Source organism: Nelumbo lutea, chromosome 7 (assembly GCF_056320005.1).
Source record: "Nelumbo lutea isolate HS-2025 chromosome 7, American lotus-T2T, whole genome shotgun sequence".
In the NCBI taxonomy this organism is placed as follows: domain Eukaryota; kingdom Viridiplantae; phylum Streptophyta; class Magnoliopsida; order Proteales; family Nelumbonaceae; genus Nelumbo; species Nelumbo lutea.
The window spans coordinates 35572591-35595285 of record NC_142690.1 but is presented as its reverse complement, the minus strand read 5'-3'; the positions used below and the strand labels follow the sequence as shown (position 1 = coordinate 35595285).

The following is a 22695-nucleotide window of genomic DNA, read 5'->3' as shown; positions in this document are numbered from 1 at the left end:
TTCTTTTTGTATATATTTGGTTGTGCTAGTTTCTCAAAGAAATACAGCCACATCAGCACCATATAGTTGTTTTAATTTTAACCAAACTACTTGTTTGGATGAACTGTTTTAGTAAACTGGTTGTACTTTCCTTGCCCTGGGCTATTGTGAAAGTAACTTTTAGATGAAGCACCAAAATGATGCTTCTTGCTTTGAAGAAACATTTTCACCTTTTGGTCCTATTTGGCACATAATGGCACCTAGCTGTCTTAAATAATAATAAAAATATGCATTGGGCTCTGTGCATAAAACTCCACCTACTTCTATGATTTCCAAGGCAAAATTCAGGTACAAACGTTGCCTGAGAAGCAGCCACAGTACAAAACATACCCTTTACCATTCTTTTGGTATTTATGAGTGAATATATTCAAACATTTAGCAGCAACTACATTTTGCAAATTTAGCTGCACTTATAATTGCTACTAAAGAAGTTGAACTTTGACGTGGCATTGAAAAGTGACACCATATGGAAAAATAACTGTTGCTATAACATTAGGAGCGACTTTTGTGATAATCCTTGGTGGCACTTTGAATTTCCACTATAGCGGTTGCTTTGTTGTGACATTCAAAACTGCCGCTAAAAGTTAACAATGAGGTTCACTATTTGAATTAATTATGGTATTCAGAAGCACCACAGGAGAGCAATAAAAAGTCATTTTTTTTAAATGCCAGAATGGTGTTTTCACAAGTTTTCACTAAAAGTCATACTGTCATAGAAATGCCACTAATACTTTTACCGACCTGACGATTAGCGATGTATTTCACAAATGCCACTCTAGCTTGTAGTGGTACTTTTCTTCAGTTATGGTAACATTTTGGAATGCCACCTTAGGTCAACTTTGTTCCAAGCAAGGAGAAGAGTGAACTAAGCACCTTTCTCAGTACTTATCATCTTGGGAATGCTTGAGGTTGAAGGCTCTTTGATTTCTTTCAGTCCACATGTTTCAAATCACTTCTGTTAGTATAGAATGCCACAATTTCCTGCCTAATTGGATACTCTTTGTCCAAACCAACATCTAATGAGCCTCCAAAAGAATCGAACACCATATTTCTCTTGCAATGGAACAACAAAGAAAAAGATGATCATTCATCTGCATATTGCATGCACGCATTCAGTCTCCCCAACTAGCATAGCTCTTCTAATTAAAGACGTGTGTGGTACCCATAGTCTCAACCAGGTGCAGTGTGTTCCGGACTACATGGCTCCACAATGGTGTATTTGAAATTGTGCATTTTGAAACTCTAATACCATTTTTGCATGTGCGGTCTGTACAAAAATGGTATTTGAAATGTACTAATTCACAGATAAAATGAGGGTGGACCTTGGCATAACAGTTAGGTTGCTCCATTGCGACCTGGGTGACCAGGATTCAAATGAAACACTCTCTGTATGTTCAGGGATAAGGCTGCATACATCTGTCCCTCCCTAGACCCCACATTGGCAGGAGCCTCGTGCATTGGGCTGCCCTTATTATTCGTAGGTAAAATGTACTGAAGCAACGGTTTATGAAGTAAACAAAATGTGGTGTGTTCTAGAAACGAGAAATAACCATGTTCAAAAATTCACAATGGTTTGTGCTCCATAACCATGAATTGTTGGTTCCAAATATGCCATGCTCTGCCCTGCATGGGCAGTCTAGTGCTTTCCACAAGCAATTGGAACATGAATTCACTGTGGTACCTAACACCCCCTGAGGGTGTTTGCTGGAATACAGTTGCCGAAGGAGAAGAGAAGGAGAGGAAGATTTGAGAATGGAGGCAATGAATCTCTCAGCCGGCCCTACTCTATTACAAATAAGTGTATTACATAATGTTACATAAATAGACTAGAATGCCCCTGATTAGTGATGGGACACCTAGACAAATAAAACACTAAATAAGATTAGGCCCAATAACTAAGGCCCAACAACTAATGACTTAAGAACCCAACAAAGATAAGCATACATATTAAGACAGCCAAACCAACACTCCCACTCATGCTAAGCATGGATATCAATCATGTTTAGTTTGCCAAGTAAGTCCAAGAATTTTATTGAAGCTAGCCCTTTAGTCAAAACATCTGCGATCTGCATCTCGGAGGGAGTATAAGGACTGCAGAGTTCTCCTGAGACTATTCTTTCTCTGACAAAGTGGCGGTCTATCTCAATATGTTTCGTGCTATCATGTTGCACTAGGTTATTTGCAATGTTGATGGCAGCCTTCCAGTAGATCCACTAATTCCCAAGTCCATGCTTTCATTAAGGCTTTCATTTCTTCATTCATAGCCTCTTTCCATCTTAGGTCGAACACTGCCTCTGAATACCTAGTAGGGACATGCACAGAAGAAAGAGCAGACACAAAAGAACAACGAGGAGACAAATGTGAGTAAGACACAAAATCAGCAATGGGGTGTCGGATAGTACAAGAACGGGTAGGCTTACGAAGGGCAATAGGAAGATCCAAGTCAGAGGGATGTGTGATAGGATTACCTGGAGTTGCTGAGACAGGTTGATCCGAGTCCAATTGGTTGTTGTCATGAGTTAGAGGACCCTTTTTCCTTCCATGGGAGCCTCACTAGATTCACCTGGGATACCACAACTAGGAGGATCAGGAGGAGAAGATGGAAGGTCCGAGGCTGAAAGAGGCACAAAGGAGGGAACAGAAGAATCCTCTTCCATCCCGCTAGTCTCCCCCTGAAAGGATTCTGGGAAGAATGAAAATATGATTGAGACTCAAAAAATACCACATCCTTTGTGACACATTTTTTCTTGGTGACTGGATCATAACACTTGTAACCCTTCTGTGTAGGAGTGTACCCCAAAAAGATTCCTTTCGTAGCCCTAGGATCCAGTTTGGCCTTCTTTGGATCCTTTACATGTATAAAGCATACACAACTGAAGACTCTCGGTGGAAGAGAAAAGTCTAGAAGATGAGGGCAAAGGACTGAGAAAGGAGTTTTCATCCCCAATACCTTGGATGGCATTTGATTTATCAAATATGATGCAGTAAGAGAAGAAGAGAAGAAGGAGAAGAGAAGAAGAAGAGGAAGAAGAGAAGAAGAAGAGAAGAAGAAGGAGAGGAAGAAGAGAAGAAGAAGAGAAGAAGAAGAGAAGAAGGAGAGGAAGATTTGAGAATGGCGGCAATGAATCTCTTAGTCGGCCCTACTCTATTATAAATAAGTGTATTACATAATGTTACATAAATAGACTAGAATGCCCTTGATTAGTAATGGGACACCTAGACAAATAAAACACTAAATAAGATTAGGCCCAATAACTAAGGCCCAACAACTAATGACTTAAGACCCAACAAAGATAAGCATACATATTAAGACAGCCGAACCAACAGAGGGTATGTTTGGTACCATAACCATTGCCATCTCAGGCAGTGCTGTAACTGAATTTTGTCTTGGAAATCATAATGTAGGTGGTATTGTGCATAGAACCCAGTGCACAATTTTTTATTACTATTTAAGACAGCTAGGCACCATTAAAGGCCATATGGAACCAAAAAGGTGAAAACATTTCTCCATAACAGGAAACGTCAGTTTTCTCCAAAAGTTGTTATCACATAACACGAGGCAAGGAAAGTACAACTAGTTCACTTGAAACAGTTCAACCAAACAAAATTAATTTGCATACCTGGTGCTGGTACCGCAGCATTTCTTTGAGAAACAACCATAGTAAGAAATTTTGGATGGAACTAGAGGGTTGCATGTCACTTAAACAGGGAAAGAACTGTTGGTCCTATTGTGCAATCCCTTCACCAGCAACCTAATGTAGGACTCCACAGAGACCCACACTGAATGGTCTGAAGTGAGGAGGATACTTCCTCAGCCTCTCAATCCTGTAGATTTCTTTGAAAGCCTGGCCAACAAGTGATCTACTCACCCTTAGTTTCATAGCAGTCAGCTATTTTGATTTCCTTGTCAAATGCAATGGAGAATAGGTTTGTGTAGGAGTGGCAAAGACAGATTTTGTTGCACCAGTTGTCTGGCCAAAACCAAATGCATAGTCCATCCCCTATCCTACAGGAAAGAACCCTTTTTGATTAGTGCTCAGAACTTTACTATCCCTTTCCACACAAAACAGCCATAGGATATTTGGAATGGTCTCAACATCCACTCTAAACCCTATATTTTACCAATTACAAGAATTCAGTGGGAGATTAACCCCAAGAAAAGTTATTCTATATCCACCCATTGCCTATCCATCGCATCAATCAACCATTTAGTATTTACTGAACTTTGAGACCAGTTAAAGGTAGTTCCTGCTTCCCTAGACGTTACATCATCATCATCATCCAAGCCTTATCCCAAATATATGGAGTCGGCTGCATGAATCCTATTTCACCAGTCCATTCTATTTAATGCCACATCCATTTTTAAATTATTGGTGGTTAAACCATTTCTTACCACCTATACCCATGCCTTTTTGGTCTACCACTTTCCCTTCTTTCCCCTTCAACTTGTAACAAATCAATTCTTCTTCCAAGTGATGTTGATGGTCTTCTATGCACATCATCATCATCATCAAAGCCTTATCCCAACTATATGGGGCCAGCTACATGAATCCTATTTCACCAGTCTATTCTATTTAATGTCATATCCATTGTTAAATTATTGGTGATTAAATCATTTCTTACTACTTATACCCATGTCCTTCCAGGTGCTGTCGATGGTCTTCTATGAACATGACCAAACCATTTTAGTCTACTTTCTTTCATTTTATCACCTGTTGGAGCTACTCATAAATTCCTACAAATGACCTCATTTTTTATCCTATCCTATCTAGTTTTTCCACTCGTCCACTTCAGCATATGCATTTTTGCCACACTCATCTTTTGGACATTTTGTTTCTTAACTGCCCAACACTCTACTCCATACAATATAGTTGCCCTTACAATTGTTTTATAGAAATTTCCTTTTAACCTAAGTGGTATTCGCCTATCACGTAAAACTCCAAATGCACCTAGCACCCCTCCATTTTGACCATCCTGTTCTAATTCTATATGTGAAATCCTCCTCAATTCCTCCCTTGTTATGAATTATCAAACCAAGGTACCGTAAAAAGGTCACATTGAGTTTTTCATCTCTTTATTTCCTGTCCTTTTCTTGGCTGCATTTGGAATTGGTTTTCTTCTCTTTTTGGGTGCAGGTGGTCCCCTCCTATCAGCTTGGGAGGGTTGTTTAGCCCCCTGTGCAATTGTCACCACCAAACTGTGGTTGGAAGAAGCTAAATTTTGACGGTAAAATTGTGGATAATCTGGGACTATCAAGCATTGGTGGAGTAGGAATCAAAAAGGAGCTATACTCTTATTGTACTCAAGTCCAATTGGGCAAGGTGATGTACCCAAATCAGAAATTTCGGCAGTAGTTTATGGGGTGGAGCAAGCTAGGGGTGTCAACGGAATTCGAAAATCCGATTTCGAATTCGAGATTCGACATAATCGAATCGAATTTGGATAATTCAAATATCTAATCAGTCAAATTCGGATATGACCTGATTCAATTCGATAAATATCCGAATTCGACCGATTATTTAATTCTTATATATAATATGTAAAATATTTAAATGTCTTATATAATTTATATATAATAATTAAGTTATATAAATAATTTATATATTTATATACTTTATATAAATAAAATATTTATTTTATATTTATTAATTACTTAAAATAATTAATTAGTCGAATTCGAATATTAATTTTCAATATCCGTTGAATCCGGATATTGCCTGATCTAATTCGAATTCAATCCATTTACACCCCTAGAGGAAGCAAAAGAATTTGGTATTGAGAAACTGATTATTGAAGGGGACTCGAGAATAAATGTGAGTTCACTAAGTTGGCTGAAAAGGGGAGAAGGAATAACACGGAATTTAAGAGGGAGTTTGCAAAAAGACACTTAGTGAGCCCGGGAGTCAATGCCACTTTCCTAGCCTTAATTCCAAAAAAGATAGATACGAAACACCCTAAGGATTTTAGGCCAATAAGCCCGGTGACTAGCATCTACAAAATCTTGGCTATAGTTTTGTCTTTGACGCTTAAAGCAGTAATACCTCCTCTAAGAAGCCAAGATCAAGAGGCCTTTGTGCAAAGGAGATAAATTTCTGATCAAATACCAATAGTCAATGATGTGTGGAGGAAACGAGGAGATTAGGCCAGCAAGGTATTGTTTGTAAATTGGATTTAGAAAAGGCTTATGACTTAGTGGATTGGAGCCTCTTGATTGAGGTCCTAAGGAACTGTGGTTTTGGTGATAGGTGGTGCAATTGGATGAAGGACTATTAGTTTTGTTCATTTTTCAGTCCAAGTAAATGGTGTGGTTAAGGACTTATTTCCAGCCAGTAGAGGATTAAGGCAGAACAACCTTTTCCCCTCTCTCTTTACTCTGATAGCAGATGTGTTCAGTAGGCTACTCTCAAAGGAAGACAAGGAAGAGGAAATTAGAGATTGGAGGATAGGAAGAAAAAGAGTCCTAATGGCCCATCTCCAATTTGCTGATGATATTATTATTTTCAATGAAGGGATTAACCTAAGAAAAGTGAGGAATCTTAAAGCTTTAATAAGTTACTTTGAGGAGTTCTCTAACCTAAAAATAAATCTGGACAAGGGTTGTGTAGTAGGGATTAACCTAGATGAAGGGTTTATTGAGTCTGTGGCAGAGTGCTTAAGTTGTCATGTAGCTTCTTGGCCCTTGTCTTGGGCTTCCCCTAGGGGTTAATCCGAAAGAGAGCTCTTTTTGGACTCCAATCCTAGAGAAATTTGAAAATAAGGCTAGCATCTTGGAAAAAGAGTTATATATCTCTAGAAGATAGAGTAACTTTGCTTAAAGCCACTCTAGCTAATTTGTCGGTTTATTATCTCTCTGTGTTCAAGATACCCTCTAGGTAGGCAAAAAAAATTAGAGAAATTAATGAAGGACTTCCTCTGGGAGCCTAGGGGAGAGAAAAATGATCACTTAATAAGATGGGAGATAGGGAATTTGGCTCTAAAATATGTAGCTTTGTTAGGTAAATGGTTGTGGAGATGGCCTTTGGAAAGAGAGGTTGTGGCATGAGGTGATAGCTAATATTCATGACTGTCTGGAGAATGGCCAGGATGCTGGAGTTTCTCGTCGGGCTACTTTGACCACTCCTTGGAAAGCAATTCAAGGTATCCTACCCCTTTTTCTAAACTTTGTCAGGTATGATGCTTGTTTAGGAATTCTATTTTATTTTGGGACGATGTTTGGGTAGGTAATTTATCTCTCAAGGACCTGTTCCCTTCACTATACTCTATCTCCTCATTTAAGCATAAGGTTGTCTCCCACTTTCTTCCTTCCCCTTTTCTCCCCTCTAGCTTTGAATTGGATTTTTGGCTTCCGTAGGGGTTTAAAAGATGCTGAACTTGATGTTGTATTGGAACTTCTTCGTATCCTAGATAGTGTTTGTTTGGATCCTCTAAAGTCAAACAAGAGGATTTGGTTTCCCCACCCCAAAGGCTTCTTTACTTGTGCTTCATTCTTTAAGGCCCTTTGTTCTTCCCATGCTCAAGGTGTCTATTCAATTAAGGAATTTGGGACTAGACCTATTCCCCCTAAGGTTATTCTGTTCTACTAGGAAGTGTTACATGGGAAGATCAATACTTTAAATTGTTTGTAGAAGAAAAAGCCTTTCATGTTCTTATCCCCTAACTAGTGTATTCTTTGCAAGGCTAATGGTGAGGATTGCTTCCACTTACTAACTTCCTACTCTTTTGTTGTTGCTATTTGGGATTGGACTTTTGCCTTGTTTGGATGTAGGTGGAACCGGCCTTCATATGTAAATCCGCTTTTTGACCTGTCAACCTTTGTGTGGTCGACTAGAAGAGGGACTATGTGGAAACGTATTAGAGTTGCTACACTTTGGATAATCTGGGAAGAAAGAAATGCAAGAATCTTTCAAGAAAAGGAACGAAGTGTCTTACTTGTCAAGGAATGTATCCTAACAAGGGCAATTAACTGGTTGAAAACTTTGGATTTTTTTCCGTTGTGTTTCCTTTGATGACTTTTGGAGAAACTGGTCAATAGTGGCAAACAGCTCATCCAGAAAAGAAAAGGTCATAGTAGATTGGACTCCGCCACCTGAAGATTGGGTTAAACTGAATTTTGATGGCATTAGTCAAGGAAATCCTGGCCCCTTATGCATATGAGGGATTTTGAGATAATAAGAACAGCAACATCTTGGCCTTGTACTCTGGTCTAGTGGGAATAGGAGATTCAGTCAAGGCTATTGGCGGCTCTACAAGGTATTCAGATAGAAAATCAAATATGAGTGGAGCATCTCCTAATTGAAGGAGATTCTAAGGTGGTTGTGGGCTGGTTAACAGACTTGAGCTCAACAATTCAGTGCTACAAGGATTTCCTAAAGAAGGCAAGCTGGTTAACAAGCAACATGAATGTTAGTTCACGTTGGGTGAGAAGGTCAACACATGCTATGCATGATGGTTTCGCTAAACAAGTTTGAAGAGGGAGACTTTGGAGGAGTCTGAAGTCCAATTTCTGAAAAAAAAGGTTTGAAGAGGGAGAGATTAAGGAAGCAATCTTTTCTATGAATAGATCAAAATCACCAGGACCAGATGGTTTCACAATGGCTTTTTATCAAGATTGTTGAGACATAGTTAAAGGAAATCTGATCAAAGTGTTTAATGAATTTCAAAGGAGAGGGGTGATAAGTTCGGGAATGAATTCTACTTTTTTAGCTCTAATCCCAAAGAAGAATAATGCCAACCAACTAGGGGATTTCAAGCCAATAAGTCTAGTCACTAGTATTTATAAGGTGATAGCAAAGGTGTTGTCTCTAAGGATTAAAAAGGTGATCTCTCCAATCGTTTCTTAAGCTCAAGGGGCCTTTGTGCAGGATAGACAGATAATTGATCAGATCTTAATTGCCGATGAATGCGTTGAGGCCCAAAAGAGATTAAAGAGAAAGTGAGTGGCTATCAAACTGGATCTGGAAAAAGCCTATGACTTAGTGGATTGAAACTTCTTGATTAAAATTATGAGGAAATGTGGATTTAGAAATTTGTGGTGTAAATGGATCATGGGGTGTCTACAAACTTGTCAATTTTCTGTAATAGTTGATGGGCCAGTGTATGACTTCTTTGAAGGATTCCATGTATTAGACAGTGTATGCCCTTAGCTCCAATCAGAATGATGTACATTATGACATTTATTGTAAATGAATAAAGTACATATTTGATTCATGTTCTTGTGGTGTGTTTCTTTGTAATACCCTTAAACTGGACACTTATGAGACTCATGTTAGTTTAGAATGTTCACAGCCGTTGGATAAGTCTGGGGAGATTTATCCTGCCAAGGCTGACACTGGTGTGCCGCCAAGTTGGTTGGGGTGGCTTGTCTCAGCCGCCAAGGTGAGACCCAAGGCACATGCAATGTAGGTTTACTTGAAACCCTGAACTGGACCAAAGTTCTAGTATTGCCCTAGACCTTGGAGATTGATGGGCAAAACTGGAAAGTTACACCTGACCCCTAGACTCGATTATGATACTGCACTAGGTGTCGGATTGGGTTGTCTTTGATATGTCAATCAATGAGATTCTTAGAGGGGGTCAAAACTTAGGTATGTTGGGGCAGTCTGAGAATTCATCTAAGTGGGTGATCATAGTGACAGGATCAGCCCATTTTTCGAACAAAGGTAATGATCAGGGATGCACTCTCTCTGATGGAAACCAAGACTACCGGTAGCCGATTTCAATCGTTGAAATTTGTTTTGCAAAATATATTTATATTCGGATATACATATATATATTATGGTTTCAAAATATTTGCAAAAGGTTTATATTCCCGAGATCCATGTGAGTAGAGAGTGCAGCACTGTTCTTTGCAGCCGAGGGAGAGGTCTTCTCTTGTCAGGCAGTGTTTGATCATTATGGGCTGAGAGGTTAAGTGTAAGACCATTGAGGATAATACCTGATGGGCTAATCTTGCATCTGCCCACAGTCCCTGGGTTTTTATAAGGTGGCTTGGCCCAGGGACCACTTAGTGTAAGTGTTGGGCCCATTAGGAGCCCATGTGATGGGCTCAGGGGGTTCACTGTCCATAACAGTATATTCGGCTAGGCCTTGTAACAGAGGCTGGGCTAAACCCATGTGGCTGATGTGTAGATCAATGTTTGGGTCCCACGCCATACAAAGAAGCCCAACTAGGCAGCAGTTTGGAAGCTTATTGAGCACATAAGACTTATTGGGCCTAAAGCCCATTTCGAACTGGTTTAGTAAGACTAATTAAAGAAGGGCGGATCTGGGATTTGGATCAACAAATAGGATAGGGAGTTATCCCCATCCACTCAGAGAGTCTAGATCCAAATAGAGATTTGGATCTGGAAACCTCCTAATGAGATTAGGAGAGAGCTGATCTAACCTGCAGATAAGATAAGGGTCTATCCTTATCACTTAAAGAGAGTCCAGATTCAAATGAGGATTTGAATTAAGAAACTCCTAATGGGATTAGGAATTGATCTCTTTAGGTCTATAAAAGGAGGAGGGGGCAAACCATTCAATTCACTCCAACCCACCCAGAGATATCAGATCTCAGATAACAGAGAGAGAAGACAGCTACAGTGTGACTGCACCGACTTCTCCCTGCGTTCTCCTCCTGTTTGTCATCAACTACCAGTATGATCTCCATTCTAGTAGGAGCGATCAAGAATAGTTCTTGATATCAGTCTTTGGAGAAAGGCTGATCTGAAGTCGTGCTCACAGCCTCCATCAAATTCTTGTGAAGGGTTCGGTTCTTGGGAAGAACATTGTTGATTCTACTCCACCCTACACTGTGTCATCTTCAGTGGGAGCAGTCTTTGGAGATTTTCTTTGGGTGTGAACACCTTCGTTGGGAGATACTATTTCTCTTTATCAGGTATATCCCTCTCCTACCTTTGGTTTCAGATCTGGTTTGGTTTAGGGTTCAAGATTGATCACTGAAAATGCAGATTTTCTAAAACAGGGAATACGATTCCCAGATGAGGGGAGAGGAAATTTTTTGAAATTTCGCCCAACCTACCTGTAGGGTTCGGCCATCCATATGATGGATCTCTCATCCCTTCACCATGGACTTAGGCAGGGTGACCCTCTTTCTCCTTTCTTTTTTACTCTGATTGCTGAAGCCCTAAGCAAATTGATTTCAAAAGCAAATTGTGTGCAATTATTTAGGGGATGGTTAGTTGGGAGCGATAATGTGCTAGTCACTCATTTACAATTCGCAGATGATGTTCTAATCTTTAGTGATGGAGAAAATAGGGAGGGAGTGGAAAATCTGAGGTTGGTTGTGAAACTCTTTAAGAGAATGACTTGAGGATTAATTGGTCAAAGAGTTTATTGGTTGGAATTAATATTGAAGAGGATCAAGTGAGAGATCTAGCAAATTCCCTAGGCTGTGAGAAATGTGAATGGCCAATGAAATATTTGGGTTTACCCCTTGGAGATAACCCTAGATCTGTTAGCTTTTGGTCTCCGATAGTGGAAAGGATTGAGAAGTGGTTGGTGGCTTGGAAAAGGAACTATATCTCATTGGGGGGAGAATAACCTTACTTAAATCCACTTTAGCAAATCTCCCAATATACTACATGTCAGTGTTTAGGATGCCACAAGGGATAGTGAGGAAAATTGAAAAAATCATGAGGGATTTCCTCTAGGAGCCTGGGGAAAAGAAGAAGAATTATTTGGTTAGATGGGAAAAGGTGAGGAAATTGAAAGAGGAAGGGGATTTGGGAATAGGGAATGTTAGATTCAAGAATCAGGCTTTGCTTAGCAAATGGCTTTGGAGGTTTCCAAAAGAAAATGAGAAATTATGGCACAGAGTGGTTGCAAGCATTCATGGCATGTCGAGCAACGGATGGGATGCTAGATGTCTCCGTAGGGCTAACTTGGCTGCTCCCTGGAAGGCCATCCATGATGTTCTCCCTACATTCCTAAATTTTATCAAGTATGACTTGTCCACTGGTAGCAAAATCAAATTTTGGGAAGATGTGTGGATCGGGGATATTCCTTTGGGTGAAAATTTTCCTTCTCTTTATGACCTGTCCAGGTTTAAAAGTAAGCCTATTTCTAAGTTCCTAAGTCAACCATCTCACCTTCCAGGGTTGAATTGGAGTGTCAACAGTTAGGATTGTTGAGTGCAGTTTGTTTGGGGGAGGGTGGTTGCCGCACAATCTTCTTCTCATTTTCCAGTCAAAGAAATTTGGTGCCCTCCTATACCCCCTAAAGCCAGTGCTTTTTGTTGGGAAGTTTCTCATGGTTGTATTTGCACCTTTGATGTTCTTCAAAGAAAAAGGCCAAACTGGTGCTTGTCCCCTAACTGGTGTGTCCTGTGTAAATTGAATGGTGAGACTGTTTTCCACCTTCTTATATCTTGCCCTTTTGTCAGTTTTATTTGGAATTGGTTTACTTCCCTTTTTGGGTGCAGGTGGTCCTCTCCTGGCAGGGTGGAAGGCTTATTCAGCCCTAATGGTATCAGTGGTATGACTAGGAGTGGCTCATTGGGTAAAAAGTTTGAAGCTGTTTTCAGCTTTCAAGGTTGAAGATTTTTTCAGGGTTTGGGGACTTATTGCTGCTTCATCATCTATGAGACGACAGTCTGTTGAGACTTGGTCCCCTCCAACAGAGGGTTGGAAGAAGCTAAATTTTGATGTTGTGTGGGTAACTCCGGCCCTTCAGACATCGAGGGGGCCATTAGAGATGAAAATGGTTCCATCATTGCCCTTTACTCTGGTCCGGTGGAGGTAGGTGATGTGACAAGGGCAGAGTTTCTAGCTGCAGTATATGGGGTTGAGAAGGCCAAAGAGTTGGGGATCAATAGACTAATCATCTTGGGAGATTCAAAAATTGTGACAAATGGTTGCAGAAAGAAGGGGTGACATGGCAGTTGAAGAATGAATTCAGAAGATTTAAATGGATGTCGAGGAACTTGTCAGTTCAGGTGAGATGGGTAAGGAGATTTGCCAACAGTCTGGTAGATACCTTAGCAAAGCAAGGGGTTCACAGAACAGATATGTTTTGGGCACACTTGTAATCTGTACTGGGTCAGCTTACCGTGCTGATTTCTTTTGTATCTTATCATTGTATCCTAAAGTATTTTAATCAATAAAAGTTTCGAAGTTATTGATCAAAAAAAGATGGTTTCGCTAAACAGGGGGTCTTGAGGGAACATCTGTATTGGGCAACCTTGTAATGATTTGACTATACTGTACTGTCGTTTCTTACACTTACTTTTACTTTCAAGAGAGGTCACACCTCGCGCCTCTCTTTGGGGTGCTGTAACTTTGCTTCCATTTTGGTAATGAAGTAACTTTTCAATTATCAAAAAAATAACTTGGAATTTAAGGAATGATTATAGAAGGTTGAAATGGCTATCTAAAGAAATGATGATTCAAGTCAATTGGGTTAGAAGATCTGCAAACCATTTGGCAAATGGTCTAGCTAAGCAAAAGGTTCAAAGACGTCTATGTATTGGGCTCACTTGTAATTTTCTGGGTTAAATATGTCCTCTTGAGTCTGTTATATCGTTTCACAACTTCTTGGTCTCAAATCCTATGTATAACCTTATTTTCACTCCCATTGTTATTAAACCTACATATCATATATTTTGTTTTAGTCCTACTTACCTTGAAACATTTTGTTTCTAAGCCATTCGTCCATAAGTTTAATTTTTCATTTAATCTGTCATTAGTTTCATCAATAAATATGATGTCATCAGTCATCAGCAAACAACATGCACTATAGGACCTCTTCTTGAATATATTTAGTCAATTCATCCATGACCAGTGCTAATAAATGAGCCAAGTGAAGTGGAAGCCTGGGCGACGAAGGTGAGAGGCGACAGTGGGTGGCGACGAAGGTGAGAGACGTCAAAGGTTGGTGGCGATGAAGGAGAGTAGTGACAAAGGTGGTTGTTGAAGGTGACCATCAATGGAGAACGATGATTCCCTTGTTGAAGGCCGGTGAGCGTTGGGGTTTGGAGAGCTGCCTATAGATGGAAAAGATCTAGTTCGGGAAAGGTAAGGGAAGAAGGTGGAGAGCGGAGATGTGGTTAAACGCAGGGAGAAGGGGTGCTAGTTTCAGAAGGAATTTTTAATACAAGAAAGTGGCAATGGCAGGAGTCTGGCCGAGCTTTGGAGAAACTGTTCAGAGGATGGACGGGGCGAGGATTTGGTTAGAAGCGATGGAGGAGGGGATAAGGGCAGGAAGGGTCTTCCTACAAGGCTGTTTAGTGGGCTATTTTGGTAGGAAGTGCTCGGTAGATGAAGTGGAAGCCTGGGCTGCAAGTTGCTAGAGTGCGGTGGGTGGGGTGAGGGTGAAAAAACTTGTTGAAGACATGTTTCTGTTCATCTTCCTGTCTAAAGAAGAGGTGGAATGGGTTATCCAAAACGGTCCTTGGGCTTGGGGTCAAAATAGACTTGCATTGGAGTAGTGGGAGAAAACGATGTTCAACTATTGTCCGGAGAAGTTGGGGTCATTCAGTGAGCCGAAAGAAATTTGGATAAAGGTTTTCGGGCTACCGTTGCTTCTGTGGTGTCCAAGTATAATAGAAGATATCAGAAACATTTGTGGAGGATTCCTTGGGTCAGATGATTCTTTGGAAGAAATCAAAACCTACGAGTGGGTTAGAATGAAGGTGAAGGCAGGGGGTGTGATCCCAAACAAAGTGGAGATTGTGACAAGAGATTTGTCTTTCAGTGTGTGGATTTGGACGGAGAGAGGCCCGAGTGTGACTAGAAGGGAGGAGAGAAGGGATCCAAGGGAGGAAGGGAAGGGGGAGAGGGGTCGGGGACTAGAGGAAAAGAGGGATGGTTCGTCGGTGAGTAGAACCCTGGTTCTTATGGACGAAGAAGAGGAAAGCTGTGGGGGGAGGGTTTCGCCGGAAAGGGAGAAGGTAGAAGGGTAGAGAGTCAAATTTACGGCCAGAAACACAAAGGAATCAGATTCAGTCCCGTCAGGTCGTACGGGTGGATCCGAAAGTTGATCCCGTTTGGGACAACCGTCAGATGGAGATCTTGACAGACAATCAGGATAATTTTCAAAATTCAAAGAAAGAGCAAAACTAGGTGGGCCATTCAAAAAACTGGTTCAAAGAGACATTGATGGAATGCCTTCAGGAGTTGAACCTGCTGCCAGTTGGGGGCTCTTTGTAGTCAAAAAGGACGACAAATGGAGGGGGTTGGGATCGGATGGAGAAATTTGAGGGGTAGTAAAGGAAGTGCCATCTCCTCTAAGACCCCAAATTGGGATTATTCCGGGGCGGGTCCAACCCACCAATGTTTGGACTCGTCTAAATTTGGGTCCAGCCCAGAAAACCCAATTTGAGATTGGAACTTTGGCTCTGACCGGCCCAAATTGGCTCCAAATGCATCCTCTTCCACCATTTGAAAGTAGCAAAATCCGCTCTCAACGCTCAATTGGAAGAGACTCGCCGATATAGAGAAGACGATTGCGAGCGCTACATCCAGAAGGGCAAGACCAGTCGATGACAACTCCTCCAGTTTCGTGTGGTAATGAAGAAGATGGTGCTCTAACCTTGGCGAGTATCCAGGTTCCCGAAGTGGAGTTGGCAAAAATAATGCCACTAGCAATGATAAGTGGTCAGGAAGCCCAAGCTTCCCAGACGATATTCAGCCCTCAAGTTGGTGAAAACCAGGTATGTTCCTTGGAGGTGGGGAGGGGGGAATTGTGGGAGGAGACAGGGATTTGGATGTGGTGAAAAAATATGAGGGCGGAGAGGGAGTTAATGGGAAAGAGGGAGACAAGGGTAAAGGAGCAGAAACTACCTTGACATGGGTGAGTTCCAAGATTTTGGGGCTGGGAAAATTTTTAGGGGTTTCAATTGAGGGTATGGAGGAAGAAACGGTGAACAATTTAGAAAAGATTGAACAGCGATGGTTAGAGGAGAAGGGCAAGCTGAATGCAAAAAAAGGTGGAAATGGGGGGGGGAGTAGACAAATGGTGAGGTTTGTCTGGGGTTTGAATGACAAGGCAGGTAAGGGAGAGAGGGATCTATAAGGGGGGGGAGGGGAAGGGTCATTGAAAGGGTGGGGGTTTCTTCTCGTTTATTTAATGGATTTAAAAATTCTTTCATGGAATGTGAGGGGGTCAGGGTCAGGTAGGAGAAGGTTGGTGATCTGTGATCTTTTTAAAAGATGGAAATCAAATGTGGTGATCTTCCAAGAAACTAAAGTGGATGCAGTGGAAGAAGAAGTAATTAGAGGTGTCTAGGGGGATGGTCAGGTAAGATGGGTGAGTAAACTAGCTAGAGGAAGTGTGGGGGGTATCTTAATGATCTGTGATAGATCAAAATGTAAGCTTGTCTCTTCTTGAGTTGGGGTTTTTTCGATAACGGTAATCTTGGAATTTGAGGGAGGCTTTCAAGGGCAATTCACTAATGTTTATGGGCCAACAAATAGTGCGGAGAGGGAGAGTTTGTGGGAAGACCTTGCTGAAGCAAGAGGGGTGCACTCTATTCCTTGGGTAATAGGTGGGGATTTTAATGTGGTCAGATTCTTGGAGAAAAGAAAGGAGGGAATAGGCAGACAAGGGACATGAGAAGATTTGCACACTTTGTGAATGGTTTTGAACTGGTTGATCTTCCTTTGTTGGGGGCCCGATTTACTTGGACAAATAACCAAGAGTCCCCGACGTTGGTCAAGTTAGATAGATTTCTCATATCTCCGAATTGGGAGAATGCTTTTAGCCTCATAAAGTAAGTGGCCCTTCCAAGACCAGTCTCAGATCATGCTCCTATCCAGTTGGTATGTGGTAAGCAAATTCCAAAAAAAAAAAAAAAAAACCTCTCAAGATGGAAATATGTGGTTTGAAGAGGGGTTGGTTCCCTTGTTGAGCTCTAAATGGACTGAATTCCAGCTAGAAGGCACAAGTTTGTTCAAATTTGCAAAAAAAAAAAAAAAAAAAAAAATCAAAGTAGTTAAGGAAACCCTGAAATCTTGGAGATTGGAGTTTTGTGGGACCTCAGAATCAAAGAAAAAGAGGTGCCTTGAAGTGATCAAGGAGTTGGATGTGGCTGAGGAATCTAGTCCTCTAACAGAGGAAGATAGAAAGAGAAGAATGGAAGCAAAGATGTCCATTGACAAGCTATCTTTTAGAGATGAAATTAAGTGGAGGCAAAGGGCAAAGGTCAAATGGCTTAAGGAGGGGAACAGGAACTCCAGCTTTTTTCATAAAATGGCAAATGCAAGAATTAGATTTAATCAGCTTGAGAGGTTGGAGTTTGAGGAGTTAGTGGGAGAGGTTGGGGATGAGATGAAGCTAATTGCCACCAAATACTTCTCAGAATTGTTCTAGGAAATTTGGACTAAAAGACCTTTTCCGATAGATCTCAAGTTTAGGAAGATTTCTGATTCTCAACAAAGAGAGTTGGAAGCCCCCTTACTGAGGCTGAAATATGGCATGTGATCAAGAATATGGAAGTAGATAAATCTCCAGGGCCGGATGGTCTTACAAGTCTTTTCTATAAGAAGTGCTGGGAGGTGGTGAAAGAAGATTTAATTAAAGTATTTCAAGATTTCCATCAAAATGCAGCTCTAGAAAGAAGTCTAAATTCCACTTTCATCTCCTTAATTCCTAAAGTGGAAGGGGCAACTAACATTAAAGATTTTAGACCCATCAGTCTGTTAAACAGTTTCTAGAAAATTCTGGCAAAGGCTCTAGCAGAAAGGTTGAAAACAGTGCTGAATTCTGTGATTGCAAAGAATCAATTTGCATTCGTGCCAGGAAGGCAGATGTTAGACAATGTCCTGGTGGCAAATGAATTGATAGACTCGAGGAGAAGGGAGGGTAAAACAGGGCTGATTTGTAAGCTGGATCTTGAAAAGGCCTACAACCATGTTAACTAAAATGTTTGGATTTAGTTTTGGAAAAATTGAATTTTGGTCAGAAATGGAGGAACTAGATCGAAGTTTGTGTTTCTTCCCCCAAATTTGTAGTGCTAGTTAATGGTGAATCAGCTGACTTCTTTAAAAGTTCTAGAGGCCTCAGACAAGGGGACCCCCTTTCCTCATTTGTATAATGGAAATGTTGTCCCTTTTTGTTCACTGAGTTAGTGAAGAAGGATTGTGGAAGGGGTTTGAATCAGTACCAGGAGGAGAAAAGGTCCAATTACTTCAGTTTGCAGATCACACACTGTGTTTTATTGATGCAGATCTAGATCAACTGGAGGTCATGCTTGGGGTGTTGATTTGGTTTGAAGGTTAACGGGGCCAAGAGTAGAGTAATTCCAGTGGGGAAGGTTGAGAATCTTGAAGTTCTAGCAGAAGCTCTTGCTCGTCAGATTGGGTATCTTCCAACAATGAATCTAGGGCTTCCCTTGGGGGCTAAGTGCTCTTCCTCTCTAATTTGGGATCCAGTGGTGGAAAGATTGGAAAGGAAATTGACGTCCTGGAAAGCTAAATATCTCTCTTTGGGGGGTAGAATCACTCTACTGAAGAGTTCTCTGTCTAACCTCCCCTCCTACTTCCTCTCTCTCTTCCCAATTCGGCAATTCCTACCAAAGTGGCGAATAAATTAGAAAGGCTCCGAAGGGGTTTCCTACGGAAGGGTTGGGAGGAGGAAAAGAAAATACACTTAGTCAGTTGGAAACAGGTGTGTACTCCAAAAGAAAGAGGTGGCTTAGGAGTGAGAAGTCTGAAAACATTTAACAAAGCTTTAATGGGACAATGGATCTGGAGATTTGCTAGAGAAAGAACAAGTTGGTGGAGGTCTTTAATTGCAGCCAAGTATGAAACAGATGGAGGGGACTGGTTAACCACCATGAACCTTCCTTCCTTGGGTTGCTCTCTTTGGAAGAAAATTATGGAAATCTACCCTCTGATCCAAAGTGTTTGAGTTCAGGACTTCGCTTGAAGTTTTGGAAAGACAAATGGTGTAACAATAGGTCCTTTGAAGAGTTGTTTCCTCACCTGTTTCAACTTGCAGAGAATCAAGATGTAATGGTGGCAGATTGTTGTGAACTGATTGGGAATAGTCTTGCCTGGAGTCCTACGTTCAGAAGACCTTTCCAAGATTGGGAAGTGGACCAAGTGATGAATCTGTTACAATTGCTTTCTAGTCAGATTTGAACCCCTTGGAAGAAGACTCATGGATCTGGAAGTGGAATGCAGATGGAAGTTTCACTGTAAATTCTTTTGCCAGAAGATTAGCTGGTGGAGGAATCGAAAATTTTCCTGCTGCTAGAATCTGGACTCAGATTCCTCCTCTCAAAGTGAATGCACTGCTGAGGGTGGTAGTGTTGGATAAAAACCTAACTAAACAGAATTTGGCAAAAAGAGGAATTCTGATTCAAAACATGTTTTGTGAGCTGTGTGGTCAAGCAGAGGAGGACAACAATCATCTCTTCATCCATTGCCCATTCGCGGCAGGAATTTGGAATCATTTTCTCTCTTCTAAAGGTATTTCCTGGGTCATGCCAAAACAGGTATCAGATCTGTTAAAGAGTTGGGATATGTTAGGTCTTTCAAAGCTGGCTAGAAGTGTGTGGTGGGCTATCCCTGCAGCTGTAATCAGTTCCATATGGGCGGAGAGAAACAGAAGAATCTTTCAAAATAAAGAAAAGGAGGTGGACAGTCTTGTGTCTTGTGCAGTGGGAAAATTAGTGTCTTGGACTGCAGGCGTGAAAGGCTTCCATCCTAGCATCTTGGGGTCTCAGTTAAGGTCTATTAGTATATTTGAGTTGTAATGAAAGCTGAGAGGCTGTTCTCAGCCTTTGCTTCCTTCCTGGGAGCTTCTTTGTATGGTTCTGATTTCAGTCAATAAATTTACCTTACCTTTTTCAAAATAAATAAATAAATGAGCCAAGTGCTGCACCTTGGTTAAAGTCCATCATAACTATAAAATCTGATGTCTCTCCCATAGGTGTTCTAACATTGGTTTTTTCATCATCATACATGGCATATCTTTAATAAGATCTATATACCTATTTTGAACCGCTTTCGTTTTCAAGACCCACCATATTATCTATCTAGGAACTCTATCATATACTTTCTCTAGATCAATGAAACAATATGGAGATCTCTCATTTTCTCTCTAAACTTTTCGAACAATCTTCTCAAAAGAAAGATGGCTTCCACAATTGATCTCCTTGGCATAAACCCAAATTAGTTCTTTGATATACTTGTTTCATATCATATTCTTTGCTCGATTATTCTCTCCCAAAGTTTCATGGTATGGCTCGTGAGCTTAATCCCTCGTTAGTTATTATAGCTTTGCTCATTTATTTTCATTTCTTTCATGATATACCGATACTTTCACAAGCCTTGGCTATTGTTCTTTAACCAACCCACTACTACCAAGGAGTCATCTTCCATCACTATATTCCTATAACCAAAGGATCTGCCCAGTCTCAGCCCCTGTAATACAGCTATCAGCTTTAACTCTTTTTGAGTCCCCAAACCCTATGGATCCTAGATTTCAGTCTCAGACCTTTCTTCCCTTGTGCACCTCCACATTATCCTCCCTCTCTTGTATTGAATGGTGAAAAAAGAAGTCTTAAAGAAGTGATCTACATCTCCTAGTGGAGACCACCTACAACTAAAGACTGAAAACCCCACTCCCCAAATATTAGATACAAAGAGTCAGTATATTAGTAAGTGGAAGGTAGTTTCACAGCTAACATTACAAAGAAAACACATATAAGGTGGTAAACACCAGTTAGGTCTTCTTTTATAACAGATCTTACAGGTGTTCCTTTTAAAATGATTTGCCTCCCAATAAAAAAGATTTTTTTTAAGTGGTACTGGTCCACTATGATGATTGGGACATTAGCTCCTTACTAAAGTTTTAGTGTTGCCATCAACAATCAAATTATAGTTTAAAGTTGCTAAAAGTGGAAAAAATATAATATGTGGAACCTGTTGCATTAAGAGTTTTGACCACTCAGTCAAGTTGTCATAAGAACAGGTTGACTTCCTGGTGACTGCACAGCATCAAGGTCTAACAGCTGCCCCTTGACTTGACTATCTTAAGTAACTAGGCAAAATTTTCAATTTAATATTCAGGTTATTAAACTCTAGTTACATTCAGCATATCATGTTTCAAATAAGAGCTCCAATACCAATAGAGAGAGAGAGTAACAACAAGGTAGCATTCCCGGTGTGGACAGAAACTGTTTGAAAGTTCGTAATAATGCAGCATCTTGTGAAAATAGTGATGCAATTGCAGGATATAGCATGTTGAATGTGAGGAGAGGTGGAGGAAATAGTAAACCATCAGTTTTCTCCACTGTGGTATCTGGTCAGTCTTGTTTGACACATTTTTGGAGATGTTTGGAGTTTATGTGGTGTTCTCCAGCATTTTTTTTTGATGAATATGGTGTTCTCCAGCATTGGTTGAGGACCTTTTCTTTTCTTGGCAGATCAAGGGATTAGGCAATAAAAGAAAGCTAAAATGGGGACTGCTTCAACATGCTACTATAGCTCATATTTTCTAAGAGAAATGCACGAGTATTTGCAAACAAGAGCAAACGTTCAGAAGATATTCTAAGGAAAGCAGACGCCACCATTCACAGTTTGTTTTAAATCAAACCCCTTTGTATGGAAAGCATGGTTAGCACATCATGCTTTTTTGTCTTGAACTTTCACTGATTGCCAATTTATAATCTCTTCTATATATAGGCACTTGTATTTACAGGGATGAAACATATTACCCTTCACTATTAAAAATGAAAAACGGAGTAAAAAAAAGCACCTAGTAGAATACACGAATTAAGACAACCCCACAGTAAATATAAATATTATCCTCATAAGGCATTCTAAATGTCAATAAAGTGCACAGAAACATCAGAAAAGAATATATCAAGTGCTGTTATTTCTGTCTCTCACCTAGCTGAAGCAGCTCTTTGCTCATGGAAGTCAAATGTGTGAACATGACCAGTTGGAGCCACAGCCCTTGCAAGTGAAGTGGTTAGGGAACCACTACCAGTACCCGATTCAAGAACCAAACAACCAGGAATAACTTCCAAGTATGAGATCACAAAACTGATATCTGCAATATATAGAATCTGAGTCCTGTGACTTAGAACCAGAGTCCAAAGCTCAGGAGTGGGAGCTAACAGGTAAATAAATCCACCCTTGTTGCTGAAAACCTTGGACCCGAAAGACTTCCCAATCCAATCAGCATGTTTAAATACACCAAACCGATTCTGAAGCTCTGAACCCTCGTGTACTTTTACAGCCTTCATGCTGTCGTGCCTCTCATACACAATGACCAAATCTCCATCACAGATTCCGCCCTGAAAAGAAATCTTTTTTCCAGGATCCATTGGCAACATCCTTGCAATCTCTCACACACTATTATTCAGTTCCCTGCTCAATGAGTTTGTCAATAAAGTAAGAAACAACAGTTGAAAAACCAGGAACTCCCAATAAACAAAAGAAAAGGAAGGAGGTGATGTCCTGTTTCGTACATTTTAAGAAGAATAAGAATGAAACTTACCAGAGCTGGAAGACGGACAGACTTAAGTGAGGTTGATCTCCTCTAGTTGCCAACTTGTTCGTCAGACACAGTCCTCTCTTCTCTCTGATTATCGAACACTCGAAAGTTCTCCCCTGCGCCCCCACATTCACAGTTTCGCTCAACTCTATTCTAAACTTTTTTTGAGAATACTACAGAATGCAGAAGAGACCGCTCTATGGGCTC

The 22695-nt window shown here is 40.7% G+C and overlaps 1 protein-coding gene across 1 annotated transcript in view; it reads right to left on the bottom strand.

Moving 5' to 3' along the window:
* Positions 1–22695, bottom strand: part of LOC148846077 (S-adenosyl-L-methionine-dependent methyltransferases superfamily protein) — a 27250-nt gene extending 4555 nt beyond the window's left edge. The window contains exons 1-2 of the mRNA XM_088956227.1: positions 22492–22695; positions 21879–22361 (exon numbers count right to left, since the gene is read on the bottom strand). Coding sequence (XP_088812353.1) covers positions 21879–22327 — 449 coding nt within the window. The 5' untranslated portion in view covers positions 22328–22361; positions 22492–22695. The remainder of the gene's footprint in view (positions 1–21878; positions 22362–22491) is intronic.